At 37.8% G+C, this 25,896-nt stretch overlaps 1 protein-coding gene and 1 long non-coding RNA gene across 3 annotated transcripts; one reads left to right on the top strand and one right to left on the bottom strand.

The window, feature by feature from the left end:
• Window positions 1–913: 913 nt before the first annotated feature.
• LOC138403351 (uncharacterized) lies at window positions 914–2,284 on the top strand. Of its 2 annotated transcripts, XR_011237617.1 has the most exons (3): window positions 914–1,128; window positions 1,454–1,675; window positions 2,054–2,284. It is a non-coding gene; the product is annotated as an uncharacterized lncRNA (long non-coding RNA). The 2 variants fall into 2 exon arrangements; XR_011237616.1 differs by having other exon boundaries at window positions 1,454–2,284.
• LOC117988910 (SPRY domain-containing SOCS box protein 3-like) lies at window positions 2,177–17,093 on the bottom strand. The gene is made up of 6 exons (XM_034976190.2): window positions 16,730–17,093; window positions 15,214–15,410; window positions 13,595–13,823; window positions 11,414–11,644; window positions 8,036–8,109; window positions 2,177–4,251 (listed from the first exon to the last, which is right to left on the bottom strand). Exons 1-6 carry the CDS (start codon window positions 16,872–16,874, stop codon window positions 4,165–4,167), a joined length of 963 nt encoding a protein of 320 aa, XP_034832081.1. The 5' UTR covers window positions 16,875–17,093; the 3' UTR covers window positions 2,177–4,164.
• Window positions 17,094–25,896: the final 8,803 nt, after the last annotated feature.

Raw genomic sequence — 25,896 nt, forward strand, 5'->3', positions numbered from 1 at the left:
CTTTCATACCTCCTAGATAGGCTTTTTGCTTTGTAACCACGCTCGCAACCAAGGAGATGTAAATCGTATTGTGAATCATTGATATTGTGTTGTTTTGTTAGCACAAGCAAAAGCCACTAATCAAAATAACAAAAAGAATTCCCTCCAAAGAGAGTTTATCGTGTAGAAAATTAAAGTGCCCGGTTTGATGATGATGACTATGTTAACTATATCAATATTACTATGGTCTATTACTAAATTACTATAGGATGTAAGGGTCCTGCTACATTATGCTGTTTCTGTGCCACGTTCTGCTTTCTGAAATGGTGTGGTCTGCTTTCTGAAAAAAAATGTCAATTGGTGGTATTGATTGACCAGAAAAAGAAAAAATATCGATACTGAGGATAACATAGCGAAAGGTTCATTGGTTCATTATTAAATTCTTCACATATGGTATACATATAGATATAGCGCAGCACAGGCTCGAAGAGGCAGCGGGAAAGTTATGTAGGTAGGTATGTACTATGTAACTATAGGTAGGTAGGTATTGGTACTTATTTAAATAAGGTAAAAATAAAAATACCTTTATATAATAATAAGTTGGTTTATTTAAATATAAATATATTGAATTTGAATACCAACATTGAAAGTTGAGAATTTCTTTTAAAAATATAATTTAGTTATAAATAATGTGATTGTGGAACATTTACTTATGTATTTTTTATAAACACAATCTTTCTAACTAGGTATCTATACAAATTATTTATAAGTACTTAGGTATATAGGTATTATTTTCTTTTATTAGAAAGCTCAGCCTAACGCCACTCACTCTAACCGAATGTACACCAGTGAAATATAGACCTTATTACTTCACATTAAGATTTTAAACAGAAGAACAACAAAGACTCATGCTATCATGCTCATAATCACGGAACAGAAAAAACAGTGGAAGTGCTAAGTAGGCGTGGCACGCGTGCCACAATTAAGCGTAGTTACGTAAAACTGATCCCAGTCGCGTTCTAACATCGCGTGGAGTTGGTAGTCTCGCGACAAATTCATATTGCCCTAGCAATGTTACTGTTCCGTTTTGGAGTGTAAAAATGATAGTAGGAGAAAAAATCTTAAAAATGGAGGTGTTTCGTATCATCGGTAAGTACGATTTTCATTGTTTTCTATAAAATCTTAATTTATTTCAATTTACTAATATTTAATAGAACGGTTAGTCAAAATCAACCTTAAACAATTAAGATAAAGTTTATTTTGGATTGATTCTATTCCGAAAGTACTTCGCTCCGTGTTCGCTACTCAAATAGTGATGTGGCCAAGTAGAATATTGAATTTATCGATTGATATCGATACAAGGATATAAATAAATAGTAACGCAATAATTATAATTTATTAATGAGTGAGACGTTGCATTGATCACTAAATAGACATCAGTAGTTCCTCTAACCTTCATTTAAAATATTTTTAGGTTTCCCAAAGATGCAAGCATCAAAGAGAAATGGATAGATGCAACGGGTAGAGTTAATTGGATGCCAACCAAATCAAGCATGATATGCTCTGAACATTTTTTTAGAAGTCGATTTTATAATATCAAATAAAGGATATAGATATACGAAACCTACTGCGCTTCCATCAATGAAAATCGTTAAGTCTTTTAATCAAATAACCTTGTTTTATTTTATTACTTTCAGTAAGTATTGAAAATACTTGATATTATAATACAAAACAACACACCTCTTAGTTATATTTTTGTATGAAGATTGACTGACTAAATATCAAATTTAATTCATAAACACACTAATTAATTTTTCTCCTATTCATTTTTATATAGGTACTAGATGATGCCCGCGACTTCGTCCGCGTGGATTTAGGTTTTTAAAAATCCTGTGGGAACTTTTCAACTTCCTATGTCCTTTCCCGGGATGCAAGCTATCTCTGTACCAAATTTCATCAAAAACGGTTGATCGGTTGAGCCGTGAAAAGCTAGCAGACAGACAGACAGACAGACACACTTTCGCATTTATAATATTAGTACGGATTTATTCTCAAAATTTAATTTTGGTTTCAGCCACAAAATGATAAATGTGGTCACTCCAGGTTCTTCAAAAAGACAAAGTGATTCGGAGATTCCTGCGTCTAATCACGTTACCGATTTGATGAAGGCAATAGTCGAAAAATATATACATAAATGTTCGCATACACCATTTATTAAAATTAAAAATAAGACTTTCGAAACGCCAGTTTCTTAACAAATATGTTTTATTTCAAGGGCAATAAATAAAATTTATCTATTTTCATACGTTGCAGTATTTATTGTGCATACTTGTAAAAGGCATGCATACATACCAGCACTTTTATTCAATTTTATAATTACCTTTTTTAATTTTATTTTTGCGAATGAACAAAATAACGAGTATCTATCGATATCGATAGGTAATTCATTGAGCTACGTGGTGCAGCCTTAACTGAGGAGGAAAAAAAATCGACCGATCACGCAAATGTCAACCATATGTTTAAAGTAATTAAGTTTATAATTGCTACTACTTAGAATACCGCCATCTATGGTCAAGTAGCGGAATTAATTGGACAATTGAATCTAGTGTGACGTGAGTGTGACTATAGCTCGTAAATACGTTCTTCCGCTAAAGCAAAATAAATCTTATTTCTAGAGCGTCAGGGTTTATTTCCAAATCTGTGACGTAGGCTAGTTTTGACTAAACTTAAACGACAAATCAAATGATTTGTTTCTTTGTAGTGCAATATATGACTATCGGTATATTTGTATGAGTTTTGGCGACAGCGGTTCCTATAGTAATTTTGGTGAATTGCACTTCCACTGTTCTTTCTGTTCCGTGCTCATAATTGACGCGAAGTGCGAACAAAATATGGCACGTAAGCAACAACCAATAACGGATGGACACGCGTTTTGATTTGATTGGCTGAGATATTTTCGCGCCATTCCAAAATAAGACTCCTGCGCAGGTCGATACCTGCTCAGAAGTCTTATTTTTGAATGGCGTAACTTATAAAGTGGTACTAGGTTTACTCTAGACATTAATGACACGAATAAAAGTATACCTAGCCTGAGTAAAATAATATCTAATCGAGCTCTACGTTTTAAAATGTAGCTATAATATTGGCACCTAAACGTTGCACAAGACACATCAAACTAGCTTTTCTACTTAACTATCTACTATAAGTAACTATTTATTTATACCTATATGCTAAATCGTAATTTATGTTTATTAATAAAATTGATTAGTTGAAATTATCAATTATAATAACACTTTAAAACTACTAATAATAAATTATTATTCCGTAACAACGTCGTCAAAAAGACCGCCCCTGGTTCCTCATCATCAGCATTACCACGCTGAATGGCGATGGACAATCTTTGGACCAGGTAGGCCCCCCAGCGCGGATCGTAGCCTCTTTCTCTCAGGCGACGGCCGATGTCACGCACGAAACCCTCTGCTTCCTCGTAATTGTATTACGCAATTTGTATTATACACCATACATTATACATTTGTATTGTTATTTGTATTTGTATTATCGCTTCAACATTATCCGACATCCGATTCGCTGTGGAGTTAGTTTAACGAAATTATTTTATGAATACCATTATTTCTATTTTATTTTCCGTTGTGAGATTAGAAACTAGTCACAAACGCTAAACGTGCTTTCCGATATATCGAATCCACGTTACATATCGTATGCGATGATATGAAAACGATCCTACTCTATAGATAAGCTCATAGATCTCAGCTAAAGCTGGGCGCAAGCGGACCACTCGCCGCGGCGTCAAATATTGAAAAGGGTGCTTGCGTCGGCCCCATAGAGATAGGGTAATTATTCATCCAACGTCGGGCCTGTTTGTTGATGAATGTCCGTTTACACAGACCCTTGCAATCTAAATTGATCTATATTCTATACAACCTTTTCCAAATACAAACCCTAAGAACTAAGTATTTTAGCGTTTTATCTGTCGTGAGTGATTTCCATTATAAGTATAGAAGAATCCGACTTTACTCAGCTCAGCACCTTTACCCGGACTGTGATAAAGGGCCGGATGGGTTCGAAACTAGTCGGGCTGACGTCGACTAAATACGTAAGTAAAGCCAGATTCTTCTTATATTTATAAAGGAACTAAGTGTTCTCGTATCCTCTCAAATCAGGGTGTCATTGCCATATAACGACTCTGTAGTCCCGCTCGACGCCGTCCACGTAGAACCCGTTCATGTATGGAGTCGGCAACACCTCGCTTAGCTGCAAACAAACCCAAACTTTCCAATAGCTGTGGACTATGTTCTGTGTCCTGAGTGACGCACCGCGTACAGTGCGACAATTGGCTCTCTTGGCACTTGAATGACATTGACAGGGGGGCGCTGTTGGAGAACAAAGGCTTAGAATCATAGAGAAATAAAGAGTTCCCTATGTCCTATAGAAAATAGCGGATCGGAAACTAGCTCAAGCTTATCGAAATTTTCATAAGTGTGTAAGAGACAACACTACATTTCAACATAACTATAAAAACAGGGTTTCGGCACAATCCGCCATTTGCTGTGCCGCGTAAGTACTTGTTTTTCTTGTAAATAAATAACCTAATCTTTTGTTAAGACAGCTGATACTATGAACAAGCGCCGCCATTTTCTGTGCCAAAAAATACACGGTAAAACCGTAAGTATTTTCTCTCTATTAGTTTAAATCTCCAAGCTTAGAATATTCAAACAAGAACAAAGGGGACACTTGACGGCAACGTTAGTTCCGATTTTCGCCATGCGCCAAGATAGCCTTGTCGCACTGTATGGCGGATTGCGGAGCGGATTTAATCAAAAAGAGAGGGATGCAAAATAAAAGAAAATATTTCGCTTGTATCACAGATGTTTATATTATAATAATTAAATTCACTTCCTTCTATTATTATTTCATCTTACCAATAAAAAAATAAAGCAGTCTTAACTTATGACTAAATTGACTTTTTGACAGTGTTTGTGTTAGAAATCTGTCAAGTTTAAAACACGCGTTATACGCTTGTTTAAGATTTTTTCTGGTAAGACTGATTTATACTTATGAATCTAACAGGCAATGATTTTCTAAAAAAGAGTAGGAAACTATCATTCTCTTACAACATTCAATGCTTAAAAGTAAATAAATTCACGTGTCAAAGTAAATATTTAACTATTACAGATATCAGGCAATGGTACTTATGTAATGAAATCATGAAATATTCACAAAATTGTACTATTGATATTGACGATATACAGGGTGTAACCAGAACGCTAGCAAAAACTTAATTGTCATACTAGGTTTTTTTCGCGTTTTTAGGGTTCCTTACATCAAAAGGAAAAACGGAACCCTTATAGGTTTGTTGTCTGTCTGTCTGTCAAGAAACCTACAGGGTACTTCCCGTTGACCTTGAATCATAAAATTTGGCAGGTAGGTAGGTCTTATAGCAGACATTCGGAGAAAAATCTAAATTTGGGAAATTTGGGGGAAATTTTGGGAAAATTAGGGGAATTTGTGGTTACATCACACAAAAAAAAATTAAATTGTCGTCATGAACTTATAATTAGTATTTTCAATTTTCGTAGTAAGATAACTATATCAAGTGGGGTATCATGTGAATGGTTATCACCTGTGCATTCTAAAACATATTTTAATTTATTTTTATGTATCATAGTTTTTGAATTAAAAATACGACTGCAGTACGGGACCCTCGTTGCGCGAGCCTGACTCGCACTTGGCCGGTTTTTTGGTGGTGTCATCAGTTATATCACCCGTCTTCGTTTTTGCCAGCGTTCTGGTTACACCCTGTATGTAGTCGAGCATGTTGCTATTAATCGTCACGTAATATAATAGGTTTGCATTTATGTATAATGGAGAAGTTTCATGTGTAAACCATACTTTTGACATGACAGTGCACATAAATAGCTAATATATAAAAGGAAAAGGTGACTGACTGACTGACTGACTGACTGATCTATCAGCGCACAGCTCAAACTACTGGACGGATCGGGCTGAAATTTGGCATGCAAATAGCTATTATGACGTAGGCATCCGCTAAGAAAGGATTTTTGAAAGTTCAACCCTTAAGGGGGTATAATAGGGGTTTGAAAATTTATGTAGTCTGCGCGGACGAAGTCGCGAGCATAAGCTAGTAGCTAATATGGCGTGTCCTTTCTCAAAGCATTATACAACTGCTTGATTTTATTAATTGGTGTGTTATTTTTTAACTAGCTTATGCTCGCGACTTCGTCCGCGTGAACTACACAGATTTCGAACCCCTATTTCACACCCTTAGGGGTTGAGTTTTCAAAAATCCTTTCTTAGCGGATGTCTACGTCATAATAGCTATCTGCATGCCTTTCAACCCGATCAGTCCAGTAGTTTGAGCTGTGCGTTGATAGATCAGTCAGTCAGCCAGTCACCTTTTCCTTTTATATATTCAGAAGAAGAAGAAGATTTCACCATGTAGAGCCGCGGCGCTCGTGACGTCACACGCTGGAGCGTCATGTGAAACGAAATTATTTTTAACGCAACTTTAAAGCTCAACTATTTTATTTGTTGAGATATTTTAATCATTCTTTCATATTTTTGTCATATCGTACTTAAATTATAATTGAATTTAAACAAAAAGGAAACCTCTCCATTCTTATGTCATTATTTTCTATCATGATATACTGTCAGGCGTGGCGCAGAGAATCGCGCGCGCGCCCTCATCTGCCAGTGGCGCCTCTTCATGCCGGATGACAGGGGCTGAGAAAGAGATGACAACATTTAGAGAGAGCGAGGGTACAACACGTATAATGCGTACAAAATGAGTTTTCACGCGCCATTTTATCTTTATGTGTCAACTGTCATGTCAAAAGTACGATTTTAGTCCTTATTTTAAAGGTGAACCGTACTTTTGATATGACAGTTGACACTAAGTTAAAATGGCGCGTGAGAACTTATTTTGTACAGACTATACAAGTTGTGTGATTGAGTACCCTCCAATAAATTGAATTATTTGTTGTGTTATTTTGTACCAAATTACCCTGTCATGCAACATGTTATGCCTGTCTTTCCCTCGCAGCGCGAAAACCCGTAAAAATCCCGTTAATCGTGCGAACCAAACATCCACACTTATTTCATACACTTACACAATACAACACACATTAAAAAAGTACGGTACGGACGCACAACAGAGGGAAACGTTTAAGTGCGGAAACCGGAAAGAGGAAGAAATACCGGGTTCTCACACTACTAAAAATGCATACAGTGCGACAAGGCTCTTTTGGTGCGTGGCGAAAATCGGAACTAACGTTGCCGTCAAGTGTCCCCTTTGTTCTTGTTATAGTCGACGCATTTTAAACTGAGTCGTCGAGTTATCTGTCTGTTTCGCTCGCACTTACCTACGACCTGTAAGTGGGAGCGAAAGAGACAGATAACTCGACGACTCAGTTTAAAATGCGTCGACTATAGAATAGTCTAAGCCTTTGTTTTACAACAGCGCCCCGCTGTCAATGTCATTCAAGTGCCAAAAGATCCTTGTCGGACTGTATTTATATAAGTACCATAGTTATTATCATCACTTAACGACTACCACACACGGTCACTTTCCGTTTTAGGGTTCCGTACCCGAAGGGTGCCAACGGGGCCCTATTACTAAGCCTCTGCTGTCCGTCCATCAATCCGCGGGCTGTATCTCATGAACCGTCATAGTAAAATAAAAAACCAAAATGGCGAATCTCAAAATGGCCACCATGTAAATTTTTTAAAGTACATAGCGTTATATCTTGTAGGATGGTACGGAACCCTTTGTGTTCAGTAAAAGACCAGTCAAGTCCGACTCGCACTTGACCGATTTTTTTCTCCAAGCTGTGTATGGCCTCTACGTTATTTTTGATGTTAATATGTGTTATGTTGGCACCTTTGCTTTGTTTCTTTATTCCTTAGAACTTAAAGTTTAGTATTGTGTGAACCGCAATAGGACCAACATGACGGCAAGGGACAAGTTATAGTGAACGACCTGTATGGAATATATTTATAATATTAAAGTTGTACTCACCACACTTGTCGTTATTTTGACCGTTTCCATTGTTTCTGTTCCGACGGCATCGCCGTCATCGTCAATGTCGCAACCTAGAAGAAAATTAAAGTACAGATTAATATTAGATTTGTTATATGAAAGAATACCTCTTTCTCTCTATCTATACCAATATTATCAAGAGGTAAAGTTTGTAAGTTTGTTAGTAGGAAGTAATCTCTGGAACTACTGAACCGATTTTGAAAATTCTTTCACCAATAGAAAGCTTCATTATTCCAGTGACATAGGCTATATATTTTTTTTTTATTAGAGATCCCTAAAATTTTAATAAGCTACCCGTGCGAAGCCGGGGCGGGTTGCTAGTAAGTGAGGAATATGTCCTTAGGATTTAGGTTTTTAAAAATCCCATAGGAACTTTTTGTTTTTCTGCGATAAAAAGTAGTCCATATCACTTTCCAGCAAAAAATGACGTTGATCTGTTGTTTCTCAGATGCGGCGTGATTTAAAGACGAAGGACAAACAAATAAACGACCACATATTCGCATTAATATGGGTACTGGGTAGTGATTCATCATCATGATCAACCCATCACCGGCTCAGTACAGAGCACGGGTCTCCTCTCAGAGTGAGAAGGGTTTTGGCCATAGTCTACCACGCTGGCCATGTGCGGATTGGTAGACTTCACACACCTTTGAGAACATTATGGAGAACTCTCAGGCATGCAGGTTTCCTCACGATGTTTTTCTTCACCGTCAAAGCAAGTGATATTTAATTAATCAAAACGCACATAACTCCGAAAAGTTAGAGGTGCGTGCCCGGGATCGAACTCCCGACCTCCGATTAGAAGGTGGACGTCCTAACCACTAGGCTATCACAGCTTATTAGAAACAAACTTGCAGCTCCTGCCTTCCGCCTCAGGAAAGACCAAAAGTCATTTGTGGGTATTGGTATTACCTTTTATAATAAAATCCCGCAAACTATTTTGGACTTACCTTTGCACAAGTTTAAAAAATCTATTAAAAATATGCTCCTGAAAAAAGCATATTACACAATTGAAGATTATCTAAATGATAAAAGAGCGTGGATTTGACCTGCAGCTCGTTCCAGCAACGCACAAGACTGCAAATACTATTTTATACATGGCATAATTTTGTACCTATATCAAATATTTGAAAAGAGCAACCGCCGAGTTTCTTGCTGGTTCTTCTCGGCAGGAAAGGCATTCCGAACCAGTGGTAGATGCATCCGACTATTCGTAAGCACTTGTAAAAGTTTATACGAATAAAAAAAGATTTTCATTTTCATTTTCATTAGTGATAACTCTTCACAAATAACTTTTTTTAAATTAAAATTGTGGGTCTGTTTCATTACTTATTAGTTGTAAAAATAACAACTTTTAATCTTATCTCCACTCAGAAATAATAGGTACCTAGTTAATTGTCTTAATTAACATGTTTTCCAATTTATTTATTTGCTAGATGGTGGCCGCGACTTCTGTGTAAATTTAGGTTTTTAAAAATCCCTCTATATTTCGGCATAATAAGTAGCTTATACAGGGTGTAACCAGAACGCTGGCAAAAACGAAGACGGGTGATAGGTAGTACTGATGATTACTGATATGATACAACAAAAAAAAAACGCGAAAAAATATTTTAAAAATCCTATATTTTGTAAAAGTTCACGATATATTGCAAATAAAACATTAGATTGACGCTAGAGGTCAACGAACGTTGTGTAAGTAGGCCACTCGGAATCAATGCCACGTCGTAGGTGGGCATTGACCCGAGTTTTGAACGCAATACATTGCGGGTTTGAAAAATATTAGATCACTAAAACTACAGAATGAGGCATATGGGTATTGGTATTGTGGATTGTGTTTAGGTAGTATAACAATAACGCTAAGTTTTTGCTAGAGTTCTGGTTATATATATATATATTATTTTTTATTTGAAAAGAATATTAGCCATGTTAAATGACTTATATTCCCCCTTTCCTCTCCAATTAAGCGTCAGGTTTGTGCTAGGAGTAGGTACTACAATAGTGCAACGGGCGGGGTTTGAACCGTCGACCTTTCGGTTTCAGTCCACTTATATACCGGTTGAGCTATTGAGGCTCTATATGTATCACTGTCTCTCTCAGTAGTCTCCGATTTGCGAGCCATCTCTGTACCTTTCGTCAAAATCAGTTCAATGGATGGGCCGTGACAAGGTAATAGACAAACAGACACACTATCGAATTTATAATATTAGTATGGATACAATATTAAGTTTTCCAATACAAACAGATAAGTTTTTGTTAATAAGATAAAGTCAGTAAATAGGCACTTCCTAATTAAATGTTAGACATTAAGAGAACTGTTAATAATTACCTAAATGATAATGAATCGTTGACCCCAAACCTGACACTTTATTGCTATGGTGAATATTAAAACATTATCTATATACATATATAAAAGGAAAAGCTGACTGACTGACTGTTTTTTTTTTTCTTTTTTTTTTTTTTAAAGAATACTAGCCATGTTAAATGACTAATATTCCCCTTTCCTCTCCAACTAAGCGTCAGGCTTGTGCTAGGAGTAGGTACGACAATAGTGCAACGGGCGGGGTTTGAACCGTCGACCTTTCGGTTTTCAGTCCACTCCTTTACCTGTTGAGCTATTGAGGCTATATAATGATATATCAACACATAGCTCAAACTACTGGACGGATGGGGCTGAAATTTGTCATGCATAGCTATTATTAGACATCCGCAAAGAAAGGATTTTTGAAAAGTCAAACCCTAAAGGAGTAAAACAGGGGTTCGAAATTTGTGTAGTCCGCGCGGACGAAGTCGCGGGCATAAGCTAGTCTACTATATCACTTCTCTTGGTGCAAATCACACTTATTTTGGTGCAAGCCTGTTTACAGGCAGACAAATTTATGTCAGAGACATCTGTATCATTCGAAGCCAAATACCGCTCACTTACTCACTGACTAATCGCGAAATCTCAGGAATTATGACTCTTACATACTTGAAATTTGGAAGGTAGGTTCCTTATAGGGCGAAGGTGTCAGCTAAGAAACGATTTTGAGAAAATTAAATCCTAATGGCGCTTACGCACTCATACGATCCGAGTCCGTGAAAATACGTTCCTTTTTGTTTTGTATTGTATGGTAACTTATGACATATTATGTCGTAGATAATCGCTGGTATTCTCATGGATGACGGGTAGAACTCGGATGACGGAAATGCAGTGCGTAATCGCCGTAAGGGGGTGTTGTGTAAGTTATTTACTTAAAAATCTTTATTGCACACACTAAAATATATACTGAAAACAATGATACAAAAGAAACTATACAAGAGGGTGTAAAGGCGGCCTACGGTTATATGAAACTCCTATGTTTTTGAAGTTGAACTCACCATCAGTGGGCAGGGTGAGCCAGAACTGCGAGCGGAAGGTGTACCACAGGCCCGGAGGCAGCCGCGTGCGCCGGTCACTTCTCAACGAGGCGGCGAGGGTTTTAGCCGCGTCCACAAGCAGTGAGGCGCGCCACGAGGCGGAGTAAATGAGGCGCATGGAGGATTGTGCGGCCGTCGAGCATACTATGGGGTAGAGGATCGGGTGACGCCGCAGGTTGTAGAACGACACACCTGCAATACATCAGAAACGGTCAATATTCAGGGCCTTCAAAGCATTATCAGGCTCACTGCGCTCGCGTTGAGCCTGACATACATAGCGCATGCAATCAACGACTTCTATTTAGGGAGTTATTCCAAACAAAAAAGTTTGCGGTCCTCAACTCACTTTTGCTTATAACTTGATGGCCAGCGGGTCGTTTTCGTTAAACCTGCATCAATCATTATTACAATCTCAATTGTTCTGATTGGCTGAATTTATGTGATTCTTATTGCAACAATGCATTGTTGCCAAAAGTGAGCGAGCATCAACCAATCAGAGGTGATTGCGATCGTGACATTTTAGCTGTCACTCTAACGCAATCGCGCAGCGGTATCATATTAATTTAGACATTTTTTTTATATTTTATCACTAGCTGCCCTGGCGAACTTCGTTCCGCCTAACAGTCCATTCAAACATTTAAAATTTTTCTCTCCGTAAGAACCATCCTCGTACTTCGAGGAATATTATAGAAAGAATTAGCGAAATCGGTTCAGCTGTTCTCGAGATTTGCGATGACCAACACATTAGTGATTCATATTTATATTATAGAAGATTAGACAATCTCAAATCAATCGACGCGCAATGCGCCGCGTCTCGAAAAGAGCCCTTATGCGTCATACACGCACGTTATCAGTAAGTAGTAAACGCAAAAGCAATGCACCTTATCGTTATCAGTTTGTACAGATCATTGCCATGCGACATCGCAGTTCCGAGATTTATCTTGTGTACAAACGCACGTGTTATGTAAATGTCAATGTAGTGTAAGAGCCAACCGATAAGAGGTAGTTTTTTTAAAATGTATAGACTAGCGCTTGGCTGCAATTAGATCTGCTGGCAAGTGATGATGCAACCATAAATAGAGCGCGATTACCTAGTAAATGCCTATTCGGTTTTAATGTATTGCATCGCACTTTGGCCGGGTTCTTTAATCAATTCTATGCAGGATTACCTTGCGATTGAAGTAGAACGGCAGTGTTCCTCGCCATAAATCAACGTGCACACATGCAATGCAACCATAATAGAAACCGACAGTGTCGTACAAGTCTAACGCGGCGTGTCACACTTTACACCTCAAATAAAAGCAGACAAAAAATTATTTAGAAAATCAGAGAAAATTACCTTGCGGCTTTCTGTTGAGGTAGAACTCCAGCGTTTCTCGCCACAAGTCCACGCGCACACCCACGATGCTGCCGCGACAGAAGCCGGCGGACTCTTGCGAGGACTGCGCGTTGAGGCGCACCTTGCCCGTGTACTTTAGTCAATTCTATACAGAAAAGATTACCTTGCGGCTTTCTGTTGAGGTAGAACTCCAGCGTTCCTCGCCACAAGTCCACGCGCACACCCACGATGCTGCCGCGACAGAAGCCGGACTCTTGCGAGGACTGCGCGTTGTGGCGCACCTTGCCCGTGTACTTTAGTCAATTCTATACAGAAAAGATTACCTTGCGGCTTTCTGTTGAGGTAGAACTCCAGCGTTCCTCGCCACAAGTCCACGCGCACACCCACGATGCTGCCGCGACAGAAGCCGGACTCTTGCGAGGACTGCGCGTTGTGGCGCACCTTGCCCGTGTACTTTAGTCAATTCTATACAGAAAAGATTACCTTGCGGCTTTCTGTTGAGGTAGAACTCCAGCGTTCCTCGCCACAAGTCCACGCGCACACCCACGATGCTGCCGCGACAGAAGCCGGACTCTTGCGAGGACTGCGCGTTGTGGCGCACCTTGCCCGTGTACTTTAGTCAATTCTATACAGAAAAGATTACCTTGCGGCTTTCTGTTGAGGTAGAACTCCAGCGTTCCTCGCCACAAGTCCACGCGCACACCCACGATGCTGCCGCGACAGAAGCCGGACTCTTGCGAGGACTGCGCGTTGTGGCGCACCTTGCCCGTGTACTTTAGTCAATTCTATACAGAAAAGATTACCTTGCGGCTTTCTGTTGAGGTAGAACTCCAGCGTTCCTCGCCACAAGTCCACGCGCACACCCACGATGCTGCCGCGACAGAAGCCGGCGGACTCTTGCGAGGACTGCGCGTTGTGGCGCACCTTGCCCGTGTAGGAAAGCCCATAGGATTCCCCGTCTTGACCCAGCAGGGATGTGAATCTAAACTCAGAGTCTGATGTGTTAACTTTGCTTGTGCCAATTCCTACCATCTGAAAATTGAGTTTTGTTTGTATAATATATAAGTATTTTTGAAATTCTTTCTTACGGATGTTTATGACCCATTTTAACAAAATGTAATCCAAAAATATAATTTTTTTAAAAGAATATAAGTCAAGTTGAACATGATGATTGATGACTGATATTTCTGTTCGCCTGCAACTAAGGAGTGCTAGGAGAAGGTACGACAATAGGGCAATGGGTGGGATTTGAACCGGCAACCTTTCAGAGTTTTTTTTTTTTTTTTGTTTATTTGAAAGTAATCAACAGCGTAAATACATAATTATTATTTAAATTTAAATCTAGGTATAACAGAAGGCCAAAAGAGATTACTTAAAATTATAATTAAACTATTTTAACAGAATAGAGTTAGAATAAATGTAGGTATATACAATAATAAAATAAAATTACAACAGTGTGTGTACAACAGTTCAGTCCACTCCTTTAACCGTTGAGCTATTGAGGCTTGTATTGTAATTAAGCTGTGATAGCCCTGTGGTTAGGATGTCCGCCTTCTAATCGGAGGTCGAGGGTTCGATCCCGGGCACGCACCTCTAACTTTCGGAGTTATGTGCGTTTTAAGTAATTAAATATCACTTGCTTTAACGGTGAAGGAAAACATCGTGAGGAAACCTGCATGCCTGAGGGTTCTTCATACTGTTCTCAACAGTGTATGAAGTCTACTAATCCGCACATGGCCAGCGTGGTAGACTATGGCCAAACCCTTCGCACTCTGAGAGGAGATCCGTGTTCTGTAGTGAGCCAGCGATGGGTTGCTCATGATGATGATTCTGTTTATCTGTTACCTTTTGCTTAACCGATTTTGACGAAAGCTACAGAGGTAGCTTCGAGACGCGATTTCCTACTAAATATTTAAAAACGCTAAAGTGTGGACAAAGTTGTAGTCATCATCTATAGTATGTGACAGGTCGAGATCTGTATGTTTTGTCTTACTCATCTCTAAACACAAATTATATATGGTCGCTGATTCTGTTGTCTTTCTCTAAACTAAATTTAGAGTATTTGCATCTTCTTGACAGCTCTAATTTAAATTTAAAACTGTCAAACTATGTCTGTCCTTTTTATATCACACTATCTTATGCGACTTCATCCGCGTTGACTACGCAAATTTCAAACCCCTATTTCAAAAATCTTTTCTTAGTGGATGCCTACGTCATAATGGGTATCTGCAGGCCTAATTTTAGCCCGAACGTTCAGTAGTTTTAGCTGTGCGTTGATAGATCAGTCAGTCAGTCACCTTTTCCTTTTATATATTAGATTAGTAAGAAGAGGATGTGAATACTCTAAATTTTAGTTTTGCTCATTATATGCCATGAAATATGAATGTAACATGTCTATGGTATGTTATTGGTGGGTACTCACAATATCAGTTCCATATGTCTCAGTTAGTATCTTCACCTCCCAGTAATAGTGGTGCTCATGCAGCAGCGGGGAGTCCCCGCGGACGGCTGCCGTACCCGAGCTGTAGAATGGGTGGAACGTGACCTGCTTCTTGTCTTCACTCACCACCACCCAGCTCGAGCCGCTCACTTGGGGCTGCTCCCATTTCCATTCACTGACTGTACAGAAAAAATTTCCTTTCACTTCTTCTTCTCGAGTCGACAGTCACCTCAAACATGGGCAGCTCAAAAAGCTGCAGCCTCGATAGCTCAGTCTTAAAGGTCTAGCCGTCGTGGTGAAAAAATTAGTCAACCTACAGATTTTGTTCATGTAGTAGTTGCTTCCAGGGACTTGGGTGCTTGTGATCGGTATAAAACTAAGCAGAACGCGGGGAGGCTCTTTTCGTGTCCCCATGGTATCCTTTCACCAAAGTCCAGAAAGCTGTGATAGCCTAGTGGTTAGGACTTCCACCTTCTAATCGGAGGTCGGGGGTTCAATCCCGGGCATGCACCTCTAACTTTTCGGAGTTATGTGCGTTTTAAGTAATTGAATATCACTTGCTTTAACGGTGAAGGAAAATATTGTGAGGAAACCTGCATGCCTGAGAGTTCTCCATAATGTTCTTGAAGGTGTATGAAGTCTATCAATTCGCACATGGCCAGCGTGGTAGACTATGGCCATATGACTCTGAGAGGAGACCCGTGCTCTGTAGTGTGCCGGCGATGGGTTGATCATGATGATGATGATGATGATGAAAGCCCAGGTGGTCCTGTGTGGTGGGTGTGTCCTGTGCTGCGGCCAGCTTGTAGAACAAACTCTTATTGTTTACAAGAAATTGGAAAAAAGGTCCCAATCGAGAGTGGGTCAGAGAGTATGGCATCACGCCTGCTGGCCGCCCCGCAGGACGTCGTACACGCTCCCAGCTGGACTGCAGACTTAGGGTGAGATCTATAGAGCGCACTCTGTCTTAGCTTAGACTTAAGACAGAGTTAAAACGAGACTGAGCTATATCTCTTACATAAATCTGTCTCGTTTTAACTCAATCTTAACTCTGAGCAAAGTCAAAGTGCGCTCTATAGATCTCAGCCAAAGAGATTGCTTTAGCAATAAAGCCCTTGCACCCTTTGTATAGTTTCTTCTGAATCTTGTATTGTTTCCTGTAATGTGCGTGTGCAATTAAGATTTAAAAAAATATATATATTTTATGTAGGCCTGGAAATTATTGTTCTGAATTTCTTATTAGCTATTGAAAAGAGCCAGAAAGAAACTCATACTCACTCTTTTCATAATGGTCAGAAATCTGTCATTTTTAAAAACTATCATACTATTCATAATCTGCAACTCGCAGCTTAGTTACAACTGCAAATATCAGTCATTTGTGTTGGGTCACAAGATTTGTGACCGACAGGAGGTACTTTAATATTTTTTGCGAATTCAACGCCAAAGAGAGCACACTGGTCAGTTGCAGTTATTACCACTAATAATGCCATATACTCACCGTTATTATCTTCGCCACACTTACAAGCACTTAACTGAGACCACGAAACTGGTAGTTTTTTATTATTCCAACAGGCGCAATAGGGCCTTGCATGCCGTTCACTGTCACTAGCTCTAGACCGAAGGCTTAAGGGAGTAGCTAACATTGTGATCGCAAACTATCACGATTTTGTACTTGCACAACACATCAAGTTTTCAATGCTCACTATGGTTTCCTTGGATACCAACTATAACACCAATTGTATTTATCAATATAGGTATTCGATAAAGTTTCAGACTTGTTAAAGAAACCTAAACCCGTTAATAAAAAATTTGCGAAATATTATTTCAAGAATTACGAAACAACATCGCCAGAGCAGCGCTGTTTAGCAAATGTCAAACGTGTCAAACGGTGATTGATTTCAAATGTCATGTCATTTGTCCGCCAACTTGATTGGTGGCTAGATGTGGTAGCATTGTGGTACCTTAGGTAGGTAGTAGGTACTAGAAATTCTTTGGTGGTGGCTAATCGGTTTAGAAACAAGAAATACATAAAAATGGAAGGAACAAATAACTTAAATTTGAATATTGATGTGCCTCCGGAAAACATACAGCATTTATGTATGAAGAAGCAATTATGTACTCACCGCATATATGCGCGCTTCATCCATAAACATGTATATTCCTATGCAATAATGTAGTTTACCTTACCGGATATAGGGGCGCTAGTGTCTCACCCAGCAAGGCAGTGAGCCGCTGCCATCTTGGATGTCATAGCGTTGTGTACTTTCGCCGCGTGCGCGTCGAATCTAAAATTATATCGTTAATCCGTCTTCCTTTGCAAAAAAATTATTTTCAATAAGTGCAATAAATGTGATAATACGGTGATCATGATATATATTTTCTTATTATTTCGTAATATTACCGTGGGGACATTTTGGTTGGACCCCACGTGCGCGAACAATGTCGATAGGCTACGTAAGCTAATCGATCTGGTGTTTCGCGCTTTTTGGTGCCTGAGAGGGCTCTTGAAAAAGGGGATACCTCGACATCCAGCAGCGATTCAAGCAACGAGCAGGATTGAGAGTGACTCCCGAGAGAAACGGCGAGAAATTACCAGGTAACGATCGATCCTCGGATCGATGCGTTATACAACCAGGTGAGTTTTCTTACATATCTTATAATGCATTTACCATATTGTGTATCTAATGCAAATGAGATGCTAATTGAGAAACCAAATTAAACAAATGGCGATTTGGTTGACGAACGTGTCGACACCGACACCGAAATCTAAATCTGGATCTAGGTTTCTTTAATACAAATTTTGGCGAGGAAAAGTCCCAATGGTTACCTATAATCGGTTATTGAATCTATTTATTTTATGTACAAAGTTAATTGAGTGCAATTTAAATTTTACGCCAGTGAATCGAATGATAACATTTTATCTCGCCCACGTGGCGAGATGTTGGTTATAACAAGACATTGGTTAAATTGCTCATTTAAAAGGGGTTTCGTAAACTGAAAATAACGGAGAACTGTACTCACTAAACAATAGCTAACACTTATTTGGCCCCACTGATGACATCATGGCCGTTACCACCAATGCTTTATTATACCAAACAGAACTCAGTTAAGAATCCAGATACCCCCTTTAATAAATGACTGAAACATTCAGATGATAAAGTCGCCCTTTGGTCTAAGTATCTCCTGCATTTTTATTCTTTTGAATATAATGATTAGCAATAAAGATGGTTAAATAAATAAATAACATTCAGCAAATCATCTTTGTCTTAAAAATTATCAGAACAAACTTTACAAATTGTTTGGGTAACAGGCGAATGTATAGCATAATATATTATGTAAGGCGCAGGAGATGAATATCAGACAGAATTTTCATGGAGATGTTTATTTTAAATACTCTAAGGAAATTTTGGATACGGTATTTGCATATGTCAAAAGTGAATGGTTTCTCAGTGATGGCTGAATGGACGGTCTTCCACTGGAAGCCTCTCGGACCTCACATATCTGATATGTGAGGTCCGCACCCTTTGTTAGTTTTGGGTGTGATAACCATTTTAAATTATTGATTAAGCTGGAAAAGTACGTCAAATCATTGTGACGTCACATGCCAGTGTTTCATGGGGCCTCGCGTGCTGAGCGTGTGTTTTAACGCTTTATAGGATACTGATTTGACTAGTTGTCAAATACCGGATTGGCTTTTAACAATAGTGACGAGGTTCTTTTTGGATAAAGCAACACTCACTGCGTTTATGCAATCCCCTGGTGGCCCATATTTATAAATATAACAGCTATAAATGCCTACAATTGAAAAACCTATCCAACACAATATGTTACAGGTTATGTAATGACATTCTAATATCGTTGGCAAGCTTTTGGTGCAAACAGTTTTTGTAAATGTCAATTACGGTATTTCGAATACCCTAATACAAGAAACTACCCCCGGTAATGCCCACAAAACAAATAATGCAACATGCAACCTGGTCACCTGTCACGACTTAAATGACACAAGAATTACTGGACCAAAACTAGTAGAAGTGGTTCACAAGGAAATGCCCAGTTTTATCCCCGAGCTTTTTCTGCGGAAGGAAAACGTTGGATCGATGCGTCTGATTTTCGACCCTCGAGAACGAAACAAATTTGTGAAACAAAACTATCCCGTCTGATTTGTCATACCGGTTCGTAGCTTTCTACAACAAAAGTTGGACAACCTGTCTAATTTTTGGGTCTGGCGGCAGCGCCCCACCTGTAACATGCTCGGTTGCGGAAACCTTGCATGCGAAGGAATGTCGAGTGCTAGTCTACCTAGACGACTTCCTTCTGGTCAATCAAGACCAATCCAAGTTATGTCTTCAGGCTGCGGAAGCCGTGAGGCACTTGGAACTTCTGGGCTGGCAATTCTGGTCAACTAAGACCAATCCAGGTTATGCCTTCACGCTGCGGAAGCGTGAGGTCCTTGGAACTTCGGGGCAGGGGGATCAATTACCAAAAGCCAACGTCCATACCATGTTGAAGACACCGGTTCTCGTCCGATCACCGAAGTTAAGCAACATCGGGATCAATTACTAAAAGTCAATTCTAACACTCACACAAGACCTACAATACCTGGGTATTCGTTGGCAGACTATAAGAAAATTCAATGTTCTTGCCCATAATAAAGAGTAAAAAACTATCAACGAGACCTTTGAGAGAATTATTACTGAAAATATCTGAAATCACTCTTCACGAAATGCAACGGTTGCTAGGACAGTCAGACTTCGCCAGTTTAGTAACTCCCAGAAGCAGACTACATTCTGATCAGATCCAAATACGCCTCAAACGTTTCGATAATATGTTTTAGACTGCTGAATCCACAATCGTGGAACAGGGAATGACATGGCGGCGCGGAACCACATGTCTCAGGCTGCCAATATGTACACCTAAAACCTGCCATCCACTGCTTGGCGAATAATGCCTCTGATTGGCTTTTAGTGCCCAATTAAACGGGAAATTAATGCCAGAAACTTGGTGAGTGCATCAAAAATGATAGCACAGCAATAGAAGGAACTTTATGCAGTTATAGTGGCAATTGAAGACAGCACAAGAACTCTGTAAAAATCGCAAGTCTTAGTTCAATCGAACACTCATTCGTTCACTCACTCGTTCGTTCTAACGTTCATTTTAATGAACAAAGTCGTGGGTTTTACTGATTCTAACAATCGAACTCCCGCACATAACAGATTACATTATTGGCTCAAGGCTGTCACGAGGAAAACCTCCCACAGAGTGTCATCTTTTCCCTCAAGCGCCGTCCGAGATCGATTTGGTTGCAGCACAACAGATTACTGTAGTAGGGAATAAAGATGGTGTGATGTCTTTATCGACTGCAAAGATTGATCGGCAAGTTATAGATGCTTTCAACAGGTCATTGAGACATCAATTTAGCATGGGGGTTTTCTTCTCCAAACTAATTGCCAAAAGTACTGACTTACTTGAACAAGTGCAGCTGGGGTGTACTTAAATGTGGCACGTGAAAGACCTTTGGGCTTCAAGATTTGAAAGCAGAGCTCAAATGAACTATAGAACCTATCAGGGACTCTGATAGATGTCACGACATTGGTGTCCACCAGACATTTACACGGAAGCTGAAAAAATTGAGGATGGGTGCCCAAATAAAGGAGTAGTCTATACGAGAAGTAAAGAACAGGTGCTTGTTGGAAGCAATTTTTGTCCTACCTACCTACCAGACATCAAAAATGGTTAAACTGGTGCGAAACCTGGTGGCGGTTAACTTTCTATGATCCACATGTGGACACTAGGCAATTATTGACGTGGCTAAACTCAAAATTACTAAACCATTTATCATACAGGACCTTAAGGTAGAGCTCAAGCGCTAACTACAGAAGCTCTCATTTAAGCACACACTTCCCGAGATATCTAGACGAACCTATATGGACAATTGTTGCCCTGGAACGAAGGGTTGACAACTGAAAGTCTGTGTCACCGGGAAAAATATATTATATACTTTATTTGGCCCAAAGACTGACACTCACTCTTAACATAAATACGGATGGACACTTTCAAAACATAATAGTATAACAGAAAACATAATTCTCTATTAATGTACTAGTATACTACAGTAGTACTACATGTATGTCTTTGACACAGGAAAATAGGTCAAGCAGAATGAAGTTAAGAATTTAAATATATTGTAATCTTTTTATCACCAACTGTAATGAAACTGAAGCCGCATCACGTACTGTAATAGATCACTGGAACAGTTCAGTTCTTAAGCAATGTGGCAGCATTCCTGTATCCCCAGGGATTCATCAGTGGATCAACAGTAGTTTCTTTGGGGACAGATAACCAATCAATGGACGATATGATAGAAATTAATTTATTTCCTTTGCCTTTAAAAATATCTAGTCTATCTAAGCGAATCTATGGTAATAGAGTAAAGAGTTAGTTTAAGATATTTAAGAAAAATAAAGTTGTCTGTGGTCTATTGGACGCCAAGTAAAATGGTTTCATTTTAATGATCCGTAAAATTAAAAACTAATATACAATAAAACTCAACATGGTAGCAGACCAGTGGTTCCGATAAACGTAAAAATAAATAATAAAACACCTATACCGTAAAAATAATAAACATAAAACTGTGTAAGAAAAAGTTGTGAGTTGTGAAAACTCGTGAAAACCAAAATGGAGGAAAAAGACGAAATTTCTCGTATACAAAGGCTTACAAATGAAAAAACGTTTACCTTATGGAAATTTCAAATAGATATTCATCTCCGAAGTACTGATTTGTATGAAATCACACTTGATCCGACAGACAAAACGTACACCTCCAAAGAAGAAATAAAAAAAGATGCCCAAGCTAAAAAAATTATCACCAGTACAGTTGACCGTAAACACCTACCATTATTACTATCATGCAGTACTGCATCTCAAATGTATAACAAGCTATGCTTTATCTTCGAAAAGAAAAGTGACCAACAAAAATGTAATACTTTACAAGAATTCTTCCAATATTCTTATAACAAACAACATGATATGACCTTCCATATTAGCTCGCTTGAAAACATAGCATACCAACTGAATTGTCTTGGTGAACAAATAAATGAAAACATGCTCATTTCAAAAATTCTGTCCACATTACCTGAGCAGTACAATAGCTTCATAACAGCATGGGAATCAACTATAACCTCTGACAAAACTATTAACAATTTAATTTCAAGAATATTAGCTGAAGAAAAGCGCTTGTCAAACACGAATAATACTGAAAATGTTGCATTTAAAGCCTATAATAAAAACAATAACAATAGAAAGTTCAAATCTTGCAAATTTTGTCATAAAAATAATCACTTAGAAAAAGACTGCTTTCATAAAAACAAGAAACCTTTTTGCACTGTCTGTAAGAAGAACAATCATCAAGAAAAAGATTGCTTCTGGAAAAAGAAACAAGTATCTTTTCTGGCCGTCAATGAAAATTTCATAATCGATTCAGGCTGTACCAGTCACATGACAAATAACGACTTAATATTACATAATAAAAAACAATGTGAAATAGAAATAAAAACCGCAGAAAAGAATAACACAATAACAGCAAGTAATATAGGCACAATAGAAACTAAAAACTGCAACTTTGATGATGTGCTTTATGTTCCAAAACTTGAAAAAAACTTACTGTCAGTTAATGCTATAACGGAGAAAGACGGAGTTGTCATATTCACAAAAGATAATGTTATTATTAAAAAGGACGATGAAATAATACTACAAGGCGAAAAAAATATTAAAGGTTTATATAACATAAATATCAACACAAATACTGAAGAAAATGTCTTGATTTCATATAAAAAAGAAACAGCTGAAGAGTGGCACCGTAGATATGGCCATCCTGGAAAAGAAACATTGAAAAATATTATTAAATCAGTAAATGGCATAAATATAACAAGTCAGGAAATAGATACACTTACCTCTACTTGTGACATATGTATGAAGGCAAAACAAACAAGAATACCATTTCATACTAGACAAAAATCTGAAAGAAAATTACATACAATACACACAGATGTGTGTGGGCCGATTTCACCCATAACGTGGGATGAAAAGAAATATATATTAACATTTATTGATGACTATACAAATTATACTCAAGTCTATCTATTATCTAATAAAAGTGAAGTATTTATGTATTTAAAACAATACGTTCAAGAAATGGAAAGACACACAAACCAAAAAATCAGCATCATACGCTGCGATGGTGGTGGAGAATATTCTAGTAATAACCTGAAAGAATGGTGTAAAAACAAAGGTATAAAAATAGACTATACAATACCCTACAGTCCACAACTTAACGGCAAAGCTGAACGTTTTAACCGCACCTTGATGGAGAAAGCACGAGCTATGCTATATGAATCTAACCTAGAATTTGAAATGTGGGGCGAAGCTGTACTGTCAGCAACCTACTTGTTAAACAGAACTCCACGAGATAATCAAACACTAACTCCAATAGAAATGTGGTCAAATAAAAAACCAAATGTGACAAATATTCAAATATTCGGTTCAGAAGTCTATACAAAAATATTAAAACCCCTAAAAAAATTAGACGAGAGAAGTGAAAAACTTATAATGATTGGATACGCTCCGACTGGATATAGACTCTGGAATTCTGAAAACAGAGAAATAATAATAAGAAGAGATGTCAAATTTGTTCAAAGCAAAAAAGAAGTAAAAAGTAATAACCTAGAAAATGATGAAGATATAGTTGAATTAACTCATAGCTCATTACAAAATAAAGAAAATATGGAAAAAGAAATAGAAGAAGTTATGAATGAAGAAAACACTAAGAACAATGAAACAACACAGACACAAACAGACAATGAAATCCAAAAAATATATGAAGAAGAACCAAAAACAAATGAAGAAGAAATAAATATACCCGATGACATAACAGATACAAATCAGGATGATGACAATACAGAAAGTTCAAAAGGTAAAAGACAACGAAAACCACCGCAAAGATATGAAGATTATGTTATGATTACATATAGTGAAGCAATTAGTGGTAAAGACAAACATAAATGGCAAGAGGCTATTGAAGATGAAAAGAATTCTTTGATTAAAAATGAAGTTTGGAAAATTGTAAGTGAAGAAGAGACTAAAGGAAAAAAGATTCTAAGTAATAAATGGGTATTAAAGATTAAAGATGATGGCACATACAAAGCTCGTCTTGTGATCAGAGGATTTGAGCAAAGAGAGGGAATTGACTATAATGAGATTTTCAGTCCAGTAATAAACAGTAGTCCTTTAAGAATGATTTTAGCAATTGCTGCTCTAAACAATTTAAAAATCAAAACATTTGATATTAAAACTGCATTTTTATATGGCAGATTGGACAATGAAGAAATCTATATGTATCCACCTGAGGGAATGAATATTAACGGTATATGCAAATTAGAGAAAGCCCTGTATGGCATGAAACAAGCTCCTCTTAAGTGGAATAAAACATTTACAAATTATTTGAACAGTCAAGGTTTATTACAACTTAAAACAGAACCATGTATTTTCAAAAATGAGGAAAATTCAATATTTTTAGGCATCCATGTAGATGATGGAATAGTAATTGGGAAAGATGAAAAAGAAATAGACACAATAATAAGAAAAATAGGAAACAGATTTATAACTAAAGTAGATAACAACCCAAAAAAGTACCTTGGTATGGAAATAATACAAAAGGAAGATGAGTTAAACTTAAAACAAGAAAATTTTATAGAAAACCTCTTAAACGATTATAATATGATGGAAACAAAAATATCACAGATACCAATAGAATCGAGTAAAGTAATAGAATCACCAAAGAACACTAAATTTCCTTACAGAGAACTACTCGGAAGTTTAACATACATTTCAAATAAAACTAGACCCGACATAAGTTTTGCTGTTAACTACTGCAGCAGAAAAGTAGAAAACCCAACCGATCAAGATGTACACAATTTGAAACAGATATTGAAATATCTCAAAGGATCTAAAGAGAAAGGTCTTATTTACAAGAAAGAGAAACAAGATATCGAACTAACAGCATATTGTGACTCAGACTATGCTGGAGATTCTGAAACAAGGAGAAGCACAACGGGATATATAATATTCCTGAGCAACTGCCCAGTAACATGGTGCACGAGACGTCAACCTATAGTAGCACTTTCTAGCACTGAGGCTGAATACATTGCCGCAGCTGAATGTTGCAAAGAACTATTATACTTAAAATCAGTGATTCAAGAACTCTTGGACTTAACTAGTGTTAAAGTGACAGTGTTTATAGACAATCAAAGTGCAATTAGACTAATTGAGAATGGAGTTATAAATAGACGTTCCAAACACATAGACGTTCGATTCAAATTTATCCATGAAAAAGTGAAAAACAGTGATCTGATGATAAAATATTGTCCAACTAGTGAACAAACAGCTGACATTTTTACTAAAGTACTAACCAGAATCAAATTTAATTATCATGCTAATAAGATTGTTGTATAAATTAAATTCTGTGTTTAAAATTTAAAAATATTGCTTAAAACTTAATTCAAAGTAGGAATTCTATATAACTTTTGTTTTAATCTAAAATTGTATAACTTTATCTTAAGAATGTTTTAGTAATAAGTAATAACTTAGTAAATGTAGTAACTAAACTAAAAA

Source organism: Maniola hyperantus, chromosome 15 (assembly GCF_902806685.2).
Source record: "Maniola hyperantus chromosome 15, iAphHyp1.2, whole genome shotgun sequence".
Taxonomy (NCBI): domain Eukaryota; kingdom Metazoa; phylum Arthropoda; class Insecta; order Lepidoptera; family Nymphalidae; genus Maniola; species Maniola hyperantus.

Coding starts and splice junctions, on each gene's coding strand:
- LOC117988910 (XM_034976190.2), bottom strand. CDS start 16,874: ATGTTAGCTACTCCCTTAAGCCTTCGGTCTAGAGCTAGTGACAGTGAA. Junction 13,824..15,213: donor AGACATATGGAACTGATATT/GTGAGTACCCAC, acceptor CTCAATTTTCAG/ATGGTAGGAATTGGCACAAG. Junction 11,645..13,594: donor CCTCAACAGAAAGCCGCAAG/GTAATCTTTTCT, acceptor GATGTATTGCAG/GTGTGTCGTTCTACAACCTG.